This window comes from Ciconia boyciana, chromosome 16 (assembly GCF_034638445.1).
Source record: "Ciconia boyciana chromosome 16, ASM3463844v1, whole genome shotgun sequence".
Lineage (NCBI taxonomy): Eukaryota > Metazoa > Chordata > Aves > Ciconiiformes > Ciconiidae > Ciconia > Ciconia boyciana.
In genome coordinates this window covers 1,667,316-1,687,751 of record NC_132949.1, presented here as the reverse complement: position 1 = coordinate 1,687,751, position 20,436 = coordinate 1,667,316, and the positions used below count along the sequence as shown (strand labels likewise).

General features: G+C 64.8%; 3 protein-coding genes across 4 annotated transcripts; 1 reads left to right on the top strand and 2 right to left on the bottom strand.

Annotated features, from left to right (window-relative positions):
• The first annotated feature begins 64 nt into the window (after window positions 1-64).
• Window positions 65-3,839, top strand: MTNAP1 (mitochondrial nucleoid associated protein 1). Its single transcript, XM_072881440.1, has 4 exons — window positions 65-1,485; window positions 1,897-2,004; window positions 2,204-2,320; window positions 2,838-3,839. The coding sequence occupies exons 1-4, from the start codon at window positions 147-149 to the stop codon at window positions 2,864-2,866; spliced, it is 1,593 nt and encodes a 530-aa protein (XP_072737541.1). The 5' UTR covers window positions 65-146; the 3' UTR covers window positions 2,867-3,839.
• Window positions 3,840-4,215: 376 nt separating this feature from the next.
• Window positions 4,216-7,445, bottom strand: CPSF4L (cleavage and polyadenylation specific factor 4 like). The gene is made up of 7 exons (XM_072881502.1): window positions 7,343-7,445; window positions 6,977-7,027; window positions 6,372-6,524; window positions 6,004-6,099; window positions 5,571-5,668; window positions 4,786-4,980; window positions 4,216-4,284 (listed from the first exon to the last, which is right to left on the bottom strand). Exons 1-7 carry the CDS (start codon window positions 7,443-7,445, stop codon window positions 4,216-4,218), a joined length of 765 nt encoding a protein of 254 aa, XP_072737603.1.
• Window positions 7,446-10,221: 2,776 nt separating this feature from the next.
• Window positions 10,222-17,755, bottom strand: CDC42EP4 (CDC42 effector protein 4). 2 transcript variants are annotated; one of them, XM_072881358.1, is made up of 2 exons: window positions 17,634-17,755; window positions 10,222-12,194 (listed from the first exon to the last, which is right to left on the bottom strand). In XM_072881358.1, the coding sequence occupies exon 2, from the start codon at window positions 12,066-12,068 to the stop codon at window positions 11,133-11,135; it is 936 nt and encodes a 311-aa protein (XP_072737459.1). In that variant the 5' UTR covers window positions 12,069-12,194; window positions 17,634-17,755; the 3' UTR covers window positions 10,222-11,132. The 2 variants fall into 2 exon arrangements, with proteins under 2 accessions (XP_072737459.1, XP_072737460.1); XM_072881359.1 differs by lacking the exon at window positions 17,634-17,755 and adding an exon at window positions 16,813-17,029.
• Window positions 17,756-20,436: the final 2,681 nt, after the last annotated feature.

Sequence of the window (20,436 nt, the reverse complement as noted above, 5' to 3'; positions counted from 1 at the left end):
CCTCCCCGGGCCGGCCACGCCCGCTGTTGTGTCACAGCGTGCGCCGGGGCGGGGAAGGCGCGCATGCGCACTGCGCGCGGCCGAGGTCGCACCGGCGGCGGCGGCGCCTGACGGAAAAGCGGCCCCGGGGGCGGCGCGGCGCGGCCATGGCCGCGGCGCCGCCGGGGCGGGAGCTGTGCCCGCACTGCCACAGGCCCTTCAAGCGGCTCCGCTCCCACCTCCCGCACTGCAAGGCTGCGCCGCGCCCAGCCCCCGGCAGCGCCTCGGGCCCAAGCCCAGACCCAGACCCAGACCCAGACCCAGGCCCGGCCGCCAGCAGCGCCCCGGGCCTAGGCCCTGGCCCGGCCGCCGGGCTGGGGGCAGGCAGCAGGCCGCGGGCGGGAGCGGTCGGTAAGAGCAGCAAGCAGCCGCCCAGCTTCGGCGTGGGGCAGGGGCTGCCCGGCGCGGCCCCGCGGGAGGCGGTGGCGGGATGCGCAGAGACGGCTGCGGCGACCCAGAAGGGGAAGAAGGCCGCGGCCGAGCAGGGTGGAGGGTCCGGCCCCGGGCTTCTCCGCCAGCCCGACGGCCGCCACGCAGAGCAGAACGTGGAGCCCGCCGTACAGGACATAGCCAAGTGCCTTGATTTGCTCCCCGAGGAGGTTAAAGATATACCCGCAAAGCTGAGTAACGGAGTGAAAATAGTAATAGAGAAGCACCGCGCCAGGGTGATCAGGGAGAAGAGCGGTGCCAGGAGCAGGGGCGTTTCGGCAGGAAACCACAACACACACAAGTCACCTGTGGAAGGGCCGGCTCCAGGCCGTGCTGCTGACCACGCCGCTGCAGCCCAGCCTGACCCACAGGAGGAAATAACTCTTCCAGAAACCTCAAACACAGAGATGCGTGGCCTTGGAGCTGCGGAGAATGCATCTGCAAGCTCCAAGGGAGAAAAAGGCGGTAGTTTAAAGGCAATAAGGATACCCGTACTTCAACATCCCCCTGAAGCTGACTGCAGAAGTAGCCCTGGTGACCTCGGTCAGCAGGAAGGAATAGACAAAACTGTGACAGAAGAGAAGCAGATGTACCTAGAAGCTAGTGTGGAATATAAAGCCCCTCTTTCTGCCTTGCATACCAAGAACCTCCATCTGTCAGTGATAGAGGGTTTCAGAGGTCACAATGAAGGGACATCCAAAAATGACCTAACCAGCATACAAAAGCTTCGAGAGAGCAAGGAGCAGATGGCTGTAGTTCCTGAGCCCATCCTGAATGCGAGGAGGGACACCGAGCTGGCGCCACACCAGTTCTTGCTCCACACCTCCAAAAGCCAACCCATCTGTCTATCCCGGGCCTCTGGCAGGAGCACGCCAGCAGGTGCCATGGGCTTGGAGTGGTTTCCAGACTTGTATCCTAATTACAATGGGCTGAGTATTTTTTCAGGGAAGCCTTTCCAAGAAGGTGTGGGGATCACAACGCAGACACCAAAGGGCAACTTCTCAGAGGGACAGCAAGGTAACATGAGAAAAGTCTCTGCTGCTGAGGTTTACTGCGCTGTCAGGCTAAACTGTCCCATGTGAATGGGAGAGGAGGGGTAGGAAATGCTAAGCTGCTGGGCTTGTCCAGAAAGTGATCCAGGAGGGATCCAAGAAGGTTAACTGTCCAACCCTCCGGCCTGCAAAACCAATGGTTTACATTTCTATTTAGGTTTAAGACAGGCTCTTGCATGTTCGGGCTGGCGGAGCCAACTCACTTTGTGGGAGAGACGATTCGCTCTTCCTTCCCGAGCAGTCAGTCCCAAGCCCAAATCATTTGCAGCCGTACCAGATACCAGCTCTGTGCTCACCACCAGCGCAGGGAACGTGAGCACCACGCGCATTGCCCTCACTTTCCTACCTTTGACCACCCTGACTTCTCATTGCACAGGTCCCCTCTCAGAAAGGCGTCTGATGGATGTGAAGCTGGGGGAGCTGCCCATGTGGCTGGCCACCTGCGACTTTTCTCCCCAGGGGCTGCTTGGAGGAGCGCAGAAAGGTGAGGCTAAATTCCTGGCTCTTGGGGCAAAGTTGGCCCGCTTACCTAATTTACCTGCTGCAGCCTGGTCCAAGTGGCCAGTCTCGATTATAAAGAAGTAAATAGACAGACCCGACCATTTGGCTTTGGAAAGTTCCATGGAAACTAGTGAACTCCAAGACCTGCGCATGATTTGACCCTTGCATTTCTGTTCCAACAGCCTGGAGCAGCTATTATGACAAGTACATCAACGTGAAGAGGGGCGGACCAGCTGGGATCTCCATGCTGCTGGCTGGATACTGCCTCCTCAGCTACGGATGGAACTACCAGCACATCAGTAAGATTTCCTTCTTGGTATCTGTCTTATTTCAGGCAATTCCCCCTTTTGCAGCAGGCAGAAAGTCTATTTACCATTCACGTTAATTCAAGCTCTGAAATAGTTTAAATACTTCACAGTTAAGACTAATATCAGAGCTCAGTGAACAGTATTCTGACCTGGCTTAGGCAGGCAGAGGAATTTAGTTAAATTTGGTGATGACAGTTGCTGATTCACAGCTTCTCCCTGGGGAGCGCCAGGAACCGTCAGGAGCACTCCTCAACCCTGCACAAAGCAGAGAGAGGAGACGTTCCAACACTAAGCACCCATTCCCTGGATTTACTCATAACTGACAAGGGATTTACTGGTGTTTGTGTAGTTTCCCCAGCAGGACTTGCTCTCACACGCAGCTCTACAGCACATAAACAGAGAAGGCTGCGGTCTCCTGCTCGTCACTGCTGGGCAAAGCACACTCATGTAGTCCTCAAGCATAGCACTGTGCTAACACTCTTCTGGTTCTCCCCCCCCGTTTTTCTAGAGTGTCATCGCTGGCGTAAGTACCACTGAAGAAGCTGGAACAGCTCCCAAGGAACACTCACGAATATTTGACTGGGAATCAGTAGAAGTGCTCAGAACCAGTGTCCCAACAGGGATTCAAATCCGCAGAGGCCCATTTACTGACAGAGACAGGTTCTTTACTTGTTGAGGGAGCTGCTTTTCAGTTACCCTCCTGTAGACAGAGGGGTGACACAGACAGTAACAGCCTGTGGTCACTGCTCTGTGGATCAGGCAGCATTTAGTACTGAAAGAAGAAAGTGTTAGAGCCAGCCCTTGGAAGTCTGTATGCAGTAGAGCTCCTGTAGTCTGCAGGAGCCCAAATCTTTTGCTTTGGGACACCAGACACAGGACAACTCCTTGACCTGGGCTGTTAATATAGATTAATTGACATGTGTGTTGTAGTCTGAGTGTTTGGCAGTAAGGTTTGTGATGGGTTGTGGCAGGGTGGGGTTAGGCCAGAATAAGCATTCCCTTTAAGTTAGAGTTGTGCCTGGCGCAGCCTGTCTTTTACTTACCCCTCTCCGCAGCAAGCACAGTGGGGTTTGGTACAGACTGGCAGGAGAAGGGTGGTCCCTGCAGGGCCCTTCCACAAAGGGTCCCCAGCCCCTGCTTCACTGTCAGCACGGTGCTGGTGGGACTGCCCAGGCACTGAGGGAAGGACCTTTGTGAAGGCATGAAAGCAGCAGCGCTCAGACCGCAGCGCCCTATTTCTGGAGGAAGAAAATCCATTGAATTAACTGTTGTGCCCAAAGGGCAATCAGACAAATGAGGACAGTTATGAGTGCTAGTTGTAGCCTGCCATCACCAAACATGTCTGGAAAAGGAGCGGTCATGTTACAGGCATGAAGGGTAAAACAAAAAAGCCAAGAAAAAAAAAGCTGAACTCTTTATTCCAAGCACAGTGCAGTAGTACTGTGTCAGAGGTGTTTCACCAAAAACTCCCTCTTCCCAGCAATAAAAGCCTTCGTGAATTTTCCTTTCCTGCTTAGTACTGTGTGTTCTCAAACATGGTGCTTCTTCGCCCCCCTCACAGGGGATTAGTACACCCTCATCTGCCCAGGACACAGGCATAAGCTGGTCCCGCACCCCTTCAAACCTGTGACTGCGTAGTGACCGCTCCTGCCCACTCCGCGTGCAGCCAGCTGCGCAGGAGAGAGCAGCGGCAGCTGTGACCAGTCCCATTTTAGTTGTGTTAAGGAAGCCGCGATTGCTCTGCTGCTTGCGCAAAGAGCTGTGGGAGCCAGCGCTGAGCAAAACCAACTGGCTTTTCTAGTCCAGCAACTGCCCTAGTAGCCGTCTCGCTGGCTCCATCACGCTTTACGGTGCCTCCTTCCACGGTCCGTGCGGGAGCACTCGAGTCACTTCCCCAGCAGGATTTCCACCTGGGTCTTCCCACGCTTACTGGCGCAGTGACCTTTCTGTCCACGCTGGGGGGACAGGGAGAGGCAGGCATCGGTTTTGTGCTGGATCAACCCAGTGCCATGTTACCACATGTTCACTTTCACATCATTTCCCAGCGACCGAGCTCATGGAGCCGTGCCTTGTTCCAGCACAGCAAGCTCACCAAGACCTCCAACCACAACAAACCTCCAACCCAGAGGGACACGAGGGGCTCATTGCTCTCCAGGGCTATTCCGCTGCACGCCAAGTGTTTGTTACCACAGAAGTCCCTTCACTTGCAGTCAGAGTATTTCAATCCAAGTACAGCCTCCTTCCCACCAGTTCACACCCCAGCTGCCTTGGGGGGGGACAGGCTCCAGGGCCAAGAAACACAGCCCAGGGAGAAGACAGACATCTCGAATCAAGGAAGCTGTTTCAAGAGCGCTGTGGGGATCCCCGCACCACATGCTACCCCTCACCATAGTGCTTTACCCTCCCTCCAAGGCAAGGCCATTGCTCCCAGGCCTCCCAGTCCCAAAAACACTCACCTTGAAGCAGATGCCTTGTTCAAGCAGGCTCTGTGGGCCGGGGGGGCAGCTATTGGTGTCCCACATCTGCGCTGTCACATGCTGGGTAGCGCCAGTGGCTGGTAAAGGGGGTTCCATGGGTGGCATGTCCTTGCATCCACTCTCTCCGCCGGCAGCCGGATCCAGCCGTGCCAGCCCCCAAGGACAGCCAGCTCCCTGGGGGGACATGGGGCAGGAGGGGCAGTTGGCAGCTGCTGTCCCACAAGAGCTGGGGCAGAAGCAAGGGAAGCAAGAGCTGTGGGGCAGGGGCAGCTGGTGCATCACCCTGATGGGCAGAGGCACAGGGCAAAAGGGCTTCGGCTCAAGAGGGAATGGCATAGGACCTTCCCTGCATCACCTGGGGTGGATCCGTGCTGCTCGTCATCAGCCCGGCCTTGAGGCTGGAGGAAGACGCAGAGAACAGGCGGTTATTCCCTGGGACATGGCAAGCGGTACCCCCAGAGCCCCCCCATGGCCCCCACAGCCTCTCAGGGCTGTCCCAGGGCTCGGGCAGCTGGTACAGGCTTCCCCATGGGGACCGGGGCTGTCCCCTGCCCACCCGCTGCAAACCCTGCGGTCACCAGCTCAGGTTGGACGCGAGGAGAGACCAGAGGGGTCCAGTTAGTTCAGACAAGGACCTAAAGCACCCTCATCCTCGACCCAAACACTGCAAGGGCCACGTCCACCTCTGCAGCCTTGGAGAGGGAGCTGTCCCCCGCTGTCCCAGGCTGGCCGTGTGCCAAGCTCCCCCCCAGCCTGCCCCGTACGTACTGCATGAATTTGCACTTGGGTCCTTCTGGGCAGAAGCCGACGAGGTAGTTGGTACACATCACCCTGCGCGTGTGCTTGTACTTGCACAGGGGACCTGCCGCGCAGAGGAGAGGTTCCTGTTTGTGGGGACACGGTACCACACCCCCTGCCCCGCAGGGATTTCAGGAGCCCAGTTTTCCCCAGCAGCCCCATTCCCCTTCAGCTCTATGGGGCCTTTGCTGCCGCAAGCCCAAATCCCCACCAGGCACCCAGTCCCGCTCCCAGGCAGTCCCCAGACAACCCGCTGTGGTTCACCCCACTCTGGCTCAGTCACCTTGGAAGTGGCAGGAGATTGGGCCAGCAGTGGGGTCTGGACCCCCCCCCCCATCACCAGTGGGTAGGGAACATGGGCAGCCCCCGCTCACCCCGGCACCCATCCCGGCAGCTCACCGTGCCTGCAGAAGCCACGGTCGTACCAGGGACAGCCCACGGTGCTGGTGGTGGCATCAATGTGCAGGAAGGGACAGTCCTTGTTGCTGCACTCGCCTGCAGGAGTAAGGGGTGCGACGGGTGGGACAACAGTCGCTCAAGCCAAATGCGGTGGAAAGTGCTCGAGGATGGGCTGGATGGGAGGAACAGAGGTGCCCCAGGAGCACCCAGGCTTGCCCCGGGGAGTGGTGGCCCTGAGAGGGTGCCAGCGGTGTTTCTTCCCACAGACAGGAGGTGGCATCAGGCACTTGCTCAAGGCCAGACCCGAGGGACATGGGTGCTGGGGTGGGAGAGGCTCGCTGGGGTCCCCGGCCCAGTCGCACACCTACCGAACTTGGAGTAGAAATAGCACTCGGGCATCTTGGTCACGTCGTACTCATGCAGGAAGTCGCACCCGTCACCCTTCTTGCAGAGCCCACGCAGCCAGTGCTTGCACACCACCGTCTTCTCCCCACCGACGTGCCGGAAGGGGCACCGCACGCCTGGCCCCGGCACGCACCCGTTGGAGCGTGCCCGTGCCCCGCAGCCCCCACCATCGCAGCCCCCCCGCCCCAGCACCCGCCAGCTCCTTGGCTTGGGACATGCCAGCATGAGCTTTGTGGGGTGTGGAGGAGATTTGCAGCACCCACTGGGTGCATGGGGGCTCAGTTCCCCGGGCACTGCCAAGGTCTGGTTGCCCTGGAGGTGTTCAAGCCCCCCCCGGTGCAGAAGGGGTAGGAGCTCTCATCCAAAGGGCCAGGGGGAAGGACGGGCTCTGAGCTGTGTTAGCATTTTGGGTCCAAACCTGCCAACCCACTGGCCATAGGGCCACAGAGCAATCTGCCACAGATATGGGCTGGTCACAGAGCAGAGGGGGGCCCTGCCCGGCTCCCTGGTGGCCCCAGGATCTTGCAGGGTGGTGTCAGTCCCATCCCCGTCCCTTCCCAGCACTCACCCTTGGTGCACAGCCCTCGATGGAAGAACTCACAGGCGGCTGCCCCCAGCTCTGTGGGGGAAAGCAGGGCAGGGAGAGCTTCACCCACCAGCCCCAGTGCCAGGACCACCGTGCCATCAAGGGCAAGAGCATCTCAGCCCACGCCACCGGCAGCCCCCGCAGAGCTGTGCCAGATGCATCCCCGAGGGAGCAATACCCAGAGCCAGCCTGGCCTCAGGCAGGAGCCCGGGGAGGATGCAGGACCAGAGGCACCAAGGCACCATGGTGAGTGCAGCAAGAGCCAGGAGCACCAGCAAGGAGAACCCCAACACCTCCTGCACCCCTGTCACCCTCCAGGGATGCCACAGGATCCCGTCCCCAACTTACTGTCCATACCCGGGAAGGGCAGGGGCTGAGCTCCTCGCTGCTGCTCCACATCAGCCTCCAAGTCAAACCTGATCTTCTCCACACCAGCCACCAGCTCCTGCATCGCCCCTGCTCCAGCAAGAGGCACCTCCAGCCCAACGCAGGCAGGGTGCAGGCAGGGAGCACGGCTGCAAAGCAGCTGGCACTGGGGCTGCCCAAGGCTGCACAGGTCTCCCAAGGGAGCACCACGCTCTGCAGGTCACCACAGCCAACCTGGGCCCCAGCAGTGCTCAGAAACTCTCCTCTTCCTCCCCAAGCCAGAGCAAAACCAACCCAGGCAGCAGCCCCCAGCCCTCCATTTAGAGAGAGAAGCTGCCCGCATCTGATCTCAATTTGCAGCCCTGATTGCCTGGTGCCGCAGCCCAGCTGCAGCGAGCTCAGCCCCGGGCCCCCATCGCATCCCCATAATTGCCTCTCTGCACCGACATCTGCTTTTCCTCCAGCCCCAGCTCTGGGGCAGAGCAGCTGGCCCCCGCGTCTCCCCAGAAGCAGCAGGGTCTGCCCGTGAGCTGGGTTAACCCCCTCACATCGGGGCTGCTGCTCAGCCTTAAACAGAGCCAAATGCAGCCTGAGTGCTGTAACTAAACGCTCAGGTAGCAAGGGATGGGTCCTGTGTGGGTTTTGTTGCACTCTGAGTGCTTTGAGCATTGCTGGGTGCACAGCAGCACCATCCCCAGCCCCGCTCTCCAGTGCCTGGTGCCCAGCAGGACAGACCCACGTCCCTGGGCTCCTGCTGGGGACGGCCAGGTTGCACCTCGCGCCCCGATGAGAAGCTCTTTCGGTCCCCGCTGCTGAGCCAGAGGCTCGCACGCGTGCCAGGCTGCAGCGGCACGTGCCGGGCACGACCACGGTGCCACGCTGCTTCCCAGGGCTGCCAGGGTCCTAACCAGAAAAGGCTGCCCAGCCCCCGGGTTTAACCCAACGCTCCATCACTCCTCCAGCATGCAGCTCCCACGGCCACGCGCATCCCCGGCACGTGCCCGGAGCGACGTGGCCTGACACATCAGGGATGGAGACCTGCTCCCATTCTGTCACTAGCTATAAATGCACTGGACCAGCGCTGCCCGCCTGCCGGAGCGCTGCCTGCGGGTGCCGCGGCCGCAGCCCTGCGCCAGTCGCTGTGCACCCACCCGGCACCGAGCGGTCATGCCGGCCGCATCCCACGCACACGGCGGGTCCCACACCGAGATGCCCACCCTGTGCTGTGCAGATGGAGGGGTTTTGGGGAGGCTGCGGGTGCAGCCTGGCCAACCTGCCCTCCCCTGCAGCAGCCACTGGCTGGACACTACTGGCATTGCAGCAGTGCTGGCATTACTCCCCACTAGCCCGGGACCCATTGCGCTGGCCCCGTCCTCACTTGCTCGTGGTGTGCTGGAGCCACCATCGCATCCTGTCCCGTCCCGTCCCATCCCGTCCCGTCCCATCCCATCCCATCGAGTGGGGCTGTGTCCCATGCGTGCTCAGCGAGCCAGCGCACGCTTTCTGCCCCGTCGGCTCACGGCAGCGCGGTGCTGCCGAGTGCGAGGCTGGAGCTGACAGGCATCACAAAGATCGCAATTGCCAAGTGACGGTCACAGGCAGCCAGTGCCGGGTCACCCCAGGGCCCATCTCCTCCCCGCGGCACTGCTGAGGCCGCAGGGAGCGAGGGGCTGCAAACCCTGGCCCTGCCCCGCTGCTTCACGTCAGAGCATCGTTAAGGGACAAGAGGAGCCAGGTCCCCGCGGCAGCCTGGTGACCTCCCAGGAGGCAGAGACCAGGACCATCAGCTCAGCAGATCGGTGCTCAGAGCAGGGGCAGGGGCCAGCGCCCCAGGGACCCTGGCGCAGGGCGGGGGGGCTGCACTGCAGCGACCGGGACAGAGGCAGCCCGGTGAGCTCAGAGCCACCCGCTGCAGCTGCTGTTGTTCTCCCTGACCCGGACAATAGCCCAATGTCCCACGCCGTGGGGCGTTGTGTCGGCCCTGGTGCACGCACAGGACCCCATTGTGTCCCCGCTGCGGCACAGAGCTCGCCCGCTCCCACCGGCTTCACCAGGGGAGATCCCTCCGGGATGGCAGGGGCACCCAGCCCCTCCCAGGGCCAGGAGATGCTGGAAGGGCCGTATCCTTTCCTCCCCATCCAGCACCAGTGAGGAGAGCCCGGCTGGTGCTCCCAGCAGAGCTGTGCTCTCCACCCACTCGGGGAAGGGCTCCGGGGCTGCTCCCACCGCTTCACCCCATCACAGCCCAGCTCCAGCAGTGGGGCTGGGGAGGGACGGCACCCTCCACGCTGGCAGAGCCCCGCTCGCACCAGGGGCTGAGCTGTGGGAAGCCGGCCACGGGACGGGAGCGACCCGCTCTGCCACCACGCCAGATACGGCCCCTCCATCCACCCTCACTGGGGTCGGCAGGGGCCACGGCAGCCCCGTGGGGTTGGGAGCACCCAGGGCAACCCCCGCCCTGGCCCCCAGCCCGTGGGAGCAGGGACAGCCAGTCCTGCCCTGCCATCGCCTTCTCCTCCTCCCTGGCTGGCAGGGAGGAGAGCGGCATCTTGGCAGAGCCGTCCCTTGGCAGGAACCAGCCTGGCCGGAGGGTCCCAGCCCGGAGCCAGATCCGGCCGGCGGGAGCTCGCCCGCTTCCTCTCACCGCAGGCAGCCCCGCGCGATGGGCAGATAAAGCACGGCCACTGCAGGTGCCGAAACGCCGGGCAGGGGACCAGCCAGGGACAGGCAGCAAAGGTGGAGGTAGCAGGACAGGGTCTGGGGACGGTGGCAGCACAGAGAAAGCCGGTCCCCACCTGTGCAGCGGGGTGCAAACACCCATGTCCCCATGCGTCTCGTCCCCCAGGAACTCAAGCCGCTGCTGTCACTACCATTTCCTTTTATTCTTTGCATTTGTACATACATGGTATAAAACCCTCCTCCTCCACCCGCCTGCACCAGGCCAGCGTCGGCACTGCCCAGCCAGACCAGCCCCGCGACGGCAGTCGCCTGGCACGCAGGACACCGGGGCTCGCCCTGGCTCACGGGGGGTCCCAGGTGTTCCTCCCACGGGGGACGGACCCACACTCCCATCAGCATCTGCGGGAGCAGCCAGTGCCAGGGCTGGCCAGGGGACATCCCTGCGTCCCCCGGGCTGTTTGGAGGGTCAGGCATCTGGGATGGATCCATCCGTCAGAGGGACGGGGAGCGAGCCCCCGCTGCGGCACGAGGCCGGAGGCTCTCGGTCTGCAGAAAGTCCCCAAGAAACCGGGGGAGCTGGAGTCGCCCACAGTCCCGGGCCCCCTCAGCTCCAGAGCCAAGTCCTTCCTCATGGGAAATCTCCCCTCCGTTAAAACCAAAAGCAAGAATAAAGAAAGTTAAGTACAAATCGGAGAGCAGTAAAAACCATACGGCGGAAAAAAATATATATATTACTAAAGGGGCTAAAACTTCAAAGCCTCGTCTTGTTTGATCCTATATTGCTTTACATGGGCAGGGGGGAAAAAAGAAAAGAGCTAATATCCAAAGTCCAACAGAAAGAACCAAAAATCGAGTCTGCTTTCCCCTCCTGGGATATGCTGGAGCTCTCCGGGAGCCGAGAGGCATCAGGGCTGCCCCGGCCCCGGGCGCAGAGTGCTGTCCTGCTGCGGCACGTCCGCCGCCGGATGGGGAGAGGGAACGAGGGAGGAGTTGAGTCTTCCCCGGTGCTACCCGTTGCAGCGCCGAGGTATTCGGCCCCGTGTCCAAGCAACCGCAAACGAGAACCAGACCCCTTGGCTTGGCCGCCCGCCTTCTATACTCTGATCTCGTCGTCGTCTTCGTCAGCAAACGAGAACTCCTTGTCGGGGCGTTTCGGGGGGCCCCGGTGGCTCGGTGGCCCGGGGACGGGGCTGCGCTCCTCCGGCCCCGAGGCACAGCTGGACGCCGAACTGCTGTCTCTGGGGCAGCGGCCGCCGGCACTGCGGGACGGGCTCTGGCTCAACGGAGCTGCCGCTGCCGCTGCCGCCGGGGAGCCGGGCAGGGCGGCATCCGCCTCCTCCTCACGGCTCTCCTCTGCCTCGGGGTCTTCATCCTGCTCCCACTGCTCCTTATCCATGATGCTTAGGACATCCCCGAGCATGGAGGGCCCCAGGTCAATATGGAAGGACATGATGGACTCGGCGTGCTTCATGCCTGCCCCGCTCTTGGCCACCACGACGGGCAGCTCCGTGATGTCCCCGAAGTCGCGCTCGTCCAAGCCGGGGCTCAGCGGCCCAGCAGTCGCCCCGTTCGGGCGCTGCTGCTCTTCGGGGCTCACCTCCTCGGGCAGCTTCTTGACGGGGCTGGAGGAGAGGCTCTTGGGCAGCTGCCCCGCGCTCCTGTCCACCTCCTTCTCGTTGAGCTGGGGCAGGGAGACAGCGTTCTTCACAAAGAGGGCCGAGTCCCGCAGCGAACCCAGCATGTCCCGCCGGTCACCTCGCGTCACCGACTGCGAGCGCTTACTGCTGCGGAAGCGGCGGGAGAGCAGGCTGGGTTTGGAGGCTCCTGGCTCCTCGCCCGCCTCCGGCCCCGGCTCCCCCGCCTTGCTGGTGAGGAAGGAGGTGTCCCCAAAGGCGTCCCCCGCCCGCCCCACGTGCATGGTGTGGCGGAAGTCCCCCAGCGGCGCGCTGATCATCTCGGCCGTCAGGTCGGCCCGTGAGCGCCGCTTGGAGTGGGCAGAGTTGGAGACGAGTTGCTTGAGGATCGGCATTGCGGCGGCAGGGAGGGGCTGCGCCGTGCTGCACCAAGATGGAGCCACGCGTCCCACGGAGCCGGCCGGTGTTCGCACTCGATGCTCTGCGGCTGGGCTCCCACCAGTGTCACAGACGGGTCACTCCTAGGGGACAGGAGAGAGGGACACGGTCAGGCTTCGAGGACGTGGATGGGCACGATCCTGCCGACACCAGCCCTCACCCCGCCAGGCTGCAAAACGTGACCCCACGCCCGCCAGCCGCTCTGCTCCCCCGGGAAAAGCCTCCACAGAGGGCATCGCTCCCCAAGGGCCGGGTCCCCAGACACCCCCGAGCTCCCCACACCCCCTAAATGAGCGGGTCCCAGACCCCATCCACTGAGCAGACGTGCAGGAAGGACTGCAAGAGAAAGATCTGGGCACGGGGGTGTTGCAGGAGGGTCCCTGACCCTGTGCCCCACGTGAACGGGCACACAAAGAGGGACGCGGGGTGCCGCAGGCACCCACTGTCATGCCCCCCCATGCGGCCTCAGCCCGCCGGAGCGGGGCACAGCAGCGCTCGAGCCTCTGGGAGCCGCACACCGAGAAGATGCCTGGGATTTTTTTTTTTTTAATTGGAGGAAAGCGGGGAGGAGCAGACGCCAGGAGGAATTGGAAACAGACGGCAGGAAGTGTGCAAGGAGGGCGTAGAGGCACCGCCAGCCAAGCAGCGTGCCGGGGGGGAGCCGGGACAGGCAGGCACCCCGGGGGTACCCCTCTGTGCCCACGCTTGGCAGGATGAGGACATGAGGATGCAGCCTTGCTGCTGCCCTTGAGCACCCCAAAGCCCTCCAACGCTGCTCCTTGCTGCACCCCGGCGCTGAGCCCACGCGTGGCTGTGCCCACGCTCCCCAGCCACCTCACCGTCACCGCCGTGACTCAGGGGTGGCAGCTGGCGGCAGAGATGACGAGGGCCCTGGCTGACCGGGATGCAGAGAAGTACGTTCCTCCTTCCTGTGGCCACCTCGGTGCCACCCGGTCCAGCCCAGCGCCCATGGCCCCACAGGAGGGGACGAGGACAGGGACCGCGTCACCGCATCCTGCTCTTCCCCTGGCGCCAGGCAGCCCCAGGTGGTCCCGGGAGAGGCTGACGGGGAGGAAGGGCTCGCAGCCACCCGCTTCCTCCCTCTGGGCACCGCTGGCAACGCTGCAGTCCCAGGGAAGGGACCGACGTCCCTCCTCCGAGCGAGCGTCAGGGTGGGGGCCGTGTCCCCTGCGTTGCCCACCCAGCCCCAGGGTGCGGCTGAAGTGAGCCCCGGCCCCACAGCCCACAGGCAGCAATGGCAGCACGGTCCTGACACAAGCCAGCCCCGTACCCGCTCAGCCGGACACCGCAGGGGGCTGCAGCATCTGCCCCACAGCTCCCAGCGCAGCTGGGGAAGGGCTGCCGCCCCCCATCCCTTCCCAAACCTGCCCCGCGATGCCTGTCCGTCCCCCGCCGCGGCAGCGGGGCCTCAGGCAGGCTGCGGCCAGGCCAGTTCTGTGCAGGCAGGACGGACTCTGACCCCACGCGGGTGCAAAGTCCCGGTGCCCAGCCCTCCCAGCCCTGCTGCGCCCCGCTTCCGTATGGGGCCAGCCAGGGCTGGCATGGCGCGTGGCATGGTGTCAGCGGCACTGCTCCCCCTCCGTCCCCGTGCAGGATCCCACCAACCCACGGAGGCAGCAGCACGAGCCCTTCTCAGCAGGGCGACCGCCCGACTCTGCTGCGGCAGAGCCCCGGGGATGCAACAGTACATGGGGGCTGTGGCCAGCAGAGCCCCCAGTTGATCCCCAGCAGCCGTGCCACCTCCTCCGCACCCTCAAACCAGGAGGCGAGTGGACTTCTTCCCCTCCTCACCCCATCCGCATGCAGACAAGCAGCTCGCTGGAGCCCCGCTCCCCTCGCCAGAATCTCATGCACGCCCAGCTGAGCGCATGTGCATGTGCGTGGCACAGACATTTTCCCCTTGCAAGGTCTCCTTTCAGGCCGGCATTCCTCCAGCCTTTGGTTTTACATAAAACAAACACTCCCGGCAAGCTCCCCAGCTGGGCCAGGCAACCGTGCTGCTGATTTAGGCCATCTGGGGACTGTCCCTCCCTTGTATTTAGATTTCAGGGCCAAGTTCAGCATTTGTGAGATACTTTGCAAGCCTCGGCAAAGGGGCCACCGGGAGGTTGGAGCGTTACCGGCACACCACGGCAGCCTTCCCGGCCAGCAGCTCTCCATCACCGTCGCAGCCTCCAAACGAGCCACCGCGTCCCCCCTCGACGCTCCTGCCCACAAAGCCTTTTCATAGTGGCCAAAATCTCCCCCATGCCTCGACACTTCGCTCCCAGCCCGCCCCGAGAGGTGACAGCAGCGCAGCAGGACGCTGCTGCCCGCACGGCCCAGCTGCCGGCCCCGTCCTGCCCGGGGGGAGCGGGACACAGAGCCCTTTTCTCCTCCTCTCGCTCGGGGAGAGGAGAGCGGATCCTGTGACATTCCCGCTGCCGGTGCTTTCACAAAGGAAACCAGGCCAGGGCGGCTTCCCTGCCGCCGTCGCCCCTCCAGCTACCTACCAGGGAAAGCTGCTCTGTAACCCGAGAGATTTTGCAGGCAGGCTGGCAGGCAGCGCTGCCCGTCCTGGGCCAGCGAGCCCAGAGCACGGCCAAGTCCCAGCAGGGCTTCGGGGAAAGGGGAGGGGACAGGACCTGCAAGCGCGGGTCAAGGACAAGAGGGATAAAGTGAACCGACAGACCACGCGCTGCTTCCCACCTGCCCTCTCAGCCCTTTGGGACCGCGAGCTCTGAGGAGCGAGAACAGGTCCCCGGGAACACGATTTCCCCTGCGAATGCGTGTCTGCTTGCAGGACAGCGGGGTCCTGCAGCCAGCGTGGAGGGTGGGACAGCCCTGGCCAGGCGCGGGGACTGTATGCCCCGATGGCGCAGGCTTCCCACAAGACCCCCCCCCCCCATCCTCCCCATCTCGTCCCGCTCAGCACCCATGGGGACCAGAGGGCACCATTGGCTTAAAGAAAGGAGCCAGCGCACGGGTGCACACGGGGGAAACGCCAAGTCCAGCTGCGCTCCCACGTGTCCTGTCCCCAGTTCATCCTGCTCACAGGCTGGGAGAGCCAAACCCATGGAGGGGGAAAAGCATCCCGGCCGGCCTGGCCGGCTCCAAACGAGCCTCCCCGGCTTTGCCGCGCAGAGCGCCCCAGGCAGCACCCTCCAGGCCAGAGATCAGAGGATGCTCTCCCCACCCTGCCAGGCGCTGGGGCAGGGGCTGCGCTGGACCGGTCGGGCCCCCCCTTCGCCACCCGGGGCCAGGGAGAGCCCGCACGCCGGGCAGGGAGGACACGCCAGCTGCTCAGCCCCACTTTCTGGTGCGCTGCCCCCGGGTATCCGGCTCAGGATCCCCTTTGATGTTGCTGCCTGGCAGACAGCCGCCGGAGACAGGGCACCCATCACACCCTGCCACCGCCGGCCCCGGGAGGGGACCAGCCTGCTGTCACACCCTCGTGTCAGGCTCCCCAGCGAGTCTTCCCAGGGCCTGGGGGCAGACAGTCCTCTTAGCGCGGGCAGCCCAGGCGCCCTGGTGACCGCCTCCTCGCAGGCACGGGTGACAGGTCTGGTCGTGTCCCTGGCACCAGGACCCTGCTGCGGTTCAGCCATGGGATGCGTGGAAAAGCCCCGGCAGCGCCTCTGGAAGCGGAAAGGCAGCCGGCAGCGAGCGTCAGAGCCGGGGCCAGCGAGACGGCTTGCCGGGGCGGGAGACGAAGCTCAGCTCTCACCAAGGCTATCAGCACGCCGATCAGAGCCAAGCCGGGGAACTCACCGCCCCAGTGCCGGCACACTGGTGCCAAAAGCAGAGCAGTACTCCCCGAGGGACCGCTGACGACCGGGAGCTAGCCAGAGTTCAGCAGGGAACTATTGGCAGGACGCGCCAGAACACGCACAGGACCATAAATCCTCCTGCTACGGGGCCGCAAACCAGCCCGCGGCTCTCCAGGGCGAGGAGGGGACATTTCCGGGGGGAAAGGTTATCTCCTCGCTGGCCCTGGCTCCGTCTCGCACAACAACAGGGGCCGGCCGGGGTCCGACAGGATACTGGGGCTAAACAGACCTCCCGACCTCCGCCGAGCTCCAAATTCCTGCGGTTTCGCTGGGGTGGACGGGAAGTAAACAGGCAGGCTTCCCACAGCTTGGCCGTGGCACCCTACCTGCCGGCAGGGCCCGGCACCCCGCAGCCGGCCGGCTCGGGGGGCCCGCGCCCGTGGCAGCTGTTTGCGCTCACGACAAAACCCAGGGAACAAAGGGAGAGACCGCCGCGGTCAGCACAACGCTGCCGGCAGCGGGGCTGCCTGCGGGCAGCGGTGTGTGGCTGCCTGTCGGGGCCGCCGAGGGAGCCCCAGCAGCGGGTCAGCCCACGGCACCGAGTCCGGTGGCCGGCCCCAGCCGTGGGGATTCAGGCCAGCCTTGCTCTTCACCCCCCAGGACACAAACCCACTGAACCTCCTCGGTGCTAAACCTCAGCTGGATTCACTCCAGGGTCTCCGAGGGAGCCGCGTCCAAAACAGACTTGTTTACTGCACGCCCAGCGAGGGAGAAAGCCCCGTCCCGGGGTGCGGAGACCTGCGCTCTCTTCGCTGCCTCGCTCCGTGCCTCAGTTTCTCCCCCAGACCGTTAACGATCCCAGCTCCCTTTAGACCAGCCGTCCCGATCTATAGATTCGGTACTCGGAAACATCTATACTTAACGCTCCTACCGCTGGGGTCAAACCAGGGCGGCGCGGGCTGAGTCCAGCTCCCCACGAGCAGTCGCTGCCCCTCAGCCCCCAGCTCCCCAGGCACCGGAGCGGGTTCGGGAGCTCGCCCCGTGCCCAGGCTGGCAGAGCCGGGCAGGTCCCCGCTCTCCAGGGCACCCATGGGAGCCGGCGCGTCCTGCCCAGGGCTGGCGAGCAGTGCGGGAGGGTGGGCTGGGGGCCGGCCGGGAAGGCCTGACCCGGTCCCGAGCTGCAGGAGGATGAGCTGGAGGGGGATTTCGGGCGGCTCTGACTCAGCACCCGCCCGCGCCCAGCCCCGGCCAGCCCAGGGGTGCTGCTGGACCCGCTCCAGCGCGGCGAGGATCAGCCTTTCCGAGAAGGGCCGCGGGCAGCTACCGCCCCGGCTGCGGCCACCGCCGGCTCCGGGCACCGCGAACCCCGCGTCGGGCTCCACGGAGCGCGGGGAGCCGCGGGCGAGCGGCCACCGGTCGCCGCCGCCGCCGCCGGGGCGGGGTGAGCCGGGCCGGTGCCCCACGCTGGGCAAACACGGCTCCGCATCCTGTTAACCCCTTCGCCCACCCGCGCCGCGGACCGGCCCCACGCCCCGGTAGGGTAGGGTGGGGTGGGGGGGAGGGGGGGGGGTCACCGCCGCGCCCGGCCCGCTACCGGAGCGGGGCTCGGGGCAGCCCCGGGGACCCCGCCCGCCGCCGGACAATAGCCGAGCCGGGGCCCGGCTGCCTCCCTCCGCGCCGTGCCGAGCCGAGCCGCGCCGAGCCGAGCCGCGCCGAGCCGAGCCGCAGCGCAGCCCCCCCGGACCCCCCTACCTGCGCGCCCGGGACCCGCCGCCGGCCCATGGCCGAGCCGAGCCGAGCCGAGCCGAGCCGAGCCAGGGCGAAACCGCCCCCCCCCGCTGCCGCCGCGGCGGGCATGATGTCATCGCCCCGCCCGGGCCAATGGCGCGGCGCGACGTCACGGGGCAGCCCCACACCCTCCATTCAAACCCGAGTGGGGCGGGGGGGGGGGGCGGTAACCCTTGTCCCCGGCGCGGCCCCGCACGTGGGGGGTCCCGGGAGCGTCCGGCGGGGGGGGGGTGTCCCCGAGTGGGGTCCCGTGGGCGGGGTGCAACGATCCGCGGGGGCGAGGGGTTCCGGATCCCTTCCCTCGGGGGGGGTCCCGAGTGGGGTCCCCGGGGGCAGAGCAGGGGGGTGGCTGCAGCCCTGGCAGACCGGCCGCGGCTTGGAGAGGTGGGGGGTGACCGGCTCGAATTAATTAAGGGGATTTAAGAGCTGAACCGAGCCGCCGGGAGGAGGCGGGTTCAGCCCCGGGGCAGCACCAGTGTCCCCATGCCACTCGTGACTGTGACACCCACGAGGCTGCGGCACCCACACTCGCCCTGGACTGTCCCCCAGCTCTCTGTCCCCAGCCAGCCCTGCTGCTCCGTCCCCCTGGGGCCGCAGGACCCCTCCAGGCCGTGGGGCGGTTGGGTGGGCCGGGGCCGGGAGGCGATGGCGGGGGCACCCCGGCCACCCCAGCCCCCCGGGCCCGGCGATGTGCCGAAAGGGAGAGTGCAGGGCTGCACAGCCGCTCTCGGGGATTAAGGCGAGACCTTTGTGGGAGAAAAGGGGCGGGAGAGACGAGATTATCCCGAATCTCCCTAATGCAGCGTGTCTTGCATATTCCGGAGCGTCTGTCGCCTCTGCGGAGAGATCCGGGCTGGGGCGTAGGGCGATGGCGAGTGGGGTCCCGGGGTGCCCCGGCCATGCGACCCTGGGGGCTCGGGTGCTGGGGCACAACGCTGTGGAAGGCCGAAGATTTCTCACGTCTCCAGTGCAAGGAGCTCCGTTCCCCGGGCACGGCAGCACCAAGCCGGGGGCCATGGCTGTGGCGGCAGCCGGGGCTGGGCAGCACCGGGCGCTTTGATGGCTCATCTGGCACGGACACTTCCCTCCGTGGGAAGGGCAGGAGCCTGCTCGCGGCATAACCACAGAGCCGTGGCTCCTGCGGGCAGCAGGGGCGAGCGTGGCACTGCAGAGATGCTGCGGTTGGCACAGAGGAGAGGCTCTGCCGGACTGAGAACCATGGCCAAACCACCCACGGCATGGCCTCTGCCCGCAGCCCAGGTGTCCAGCACCACCCTGCCTCCGCCGGTGCCTGCAGCCTGCTTCCCAGGCCATGCTGCTTCCTTGGCTCACACCAGTGCCATTTTTGTAGCCAGGTTGTTTGGCAAACTTTATTTTCCTTGCTTTCCATATGGGGAAACTGAGGCCGGAGCAAAGCCCCACGCCCACAGTTGAGCAGGGGAACCCTGGGAGCCACCACTGGATGCAGCGGTGGTGTGTCGGTGGGTGAGGAAGAGGAGGAGGGTTTGCCACAGCCCCCGCCGGCAGCTCTACCCACTCGCGTGGGGCCAGCGCGTGGTAAGCGAAGGCCGGTGCAGCGCCGGTGCGGCACCGCTCGCCTCACCTGACACTGTCACAGGAGCACGGCGCTGGCTAAGGCAGCGCAGTCAGGAGGGATTAAAATCAGCCGGCCGGTGGGAGCCGCTGGGGAAGGCTCCTGCGGGCTGGCCTAGCTCCGGCCGGGAAGAGCAGGCACCCACTCAGCTTGAGAAACTGCCTGGGAGAGACGGGCCCCCTCCCCTCTCCTCCACAGCAGCTTGGGCCACGCAGAGCCCCGGGGCTGGATCCGGCCCTGGGGAGATGGCAGCGAGGTCGGGGTGCCGGGAGGCTCGGGAGTGCGGAGCGGGTGGCTGCATCGCTCCGACCCTTCCTGAACCCATCGCTGGTTCCTTTTACTGCTTCTCAGCAGCTTTTGAAAGCGGAGAAGAAAAAAGAAAAGGATTGAAAAGCACTTTGAAAAGCAGGGCAGGGAGAAGTGCCCGAGTTTCCCGGCAGCCCCGTCCCCTCCTCCTGCCGCCAGTGCCTGCCAGCTTTGTCTGACGACGCTGCCTCGGCTGCACAGGAGATGCTGCCGAGTGAGGTGGGTGCTTTCCCCGAGCCCCAGTGCTGCAGCAGGGTGTGGGGATTGCCATCCGGACACCCTAGGGTGCCAGGAGCGGGGCATTGCCCCCACAGCCCCCCAAGATCCCTCCAGCCCCAGGGCCCAGAGCTGGCTGCTGCCCCAAACCTCCCCAACAGCCCCCCAAGATCCCTCCAGCCCCAGGGCCCAGAGCTGGCTGCTGCCCCAAACCTCCCCAACAGCCCCGCCAACCCCACGGACAGCAGCTTGCACCCATGGATGTGGGGTTTCACCCCTTCCCCGTGCCATTTGCCTAGGGGTGAGCGGTTATCCGGCTAACCGGCACACCCTGGCAGGACCGTGCTGCCTGCTCACCGCTGGCACCTCGGCACCCACGGGCGCACGAGTGAGCTCCAGGACAAGCTGTGCGCAGGTCGGAGCCTGCTGCAGGCAGGCTCTCCCTGCAGCCGCCTGCCTTTCCCAGCCGGCACGCTCCCCTGGCCGGCAGTGCCGGGGAACAGGCTCACACAGCCCACCGCCCGCCCAGGAACCCATCGCCCGGCCGCAGTGCAGCCGCCCTGGCTTACCCCGGGGGATCCCACCTGGAGCGTGGCTGCTGCGGGGACCCACCGTGGCCGGCAGCACCCGTGGAAACACCCTGCCCTGGCA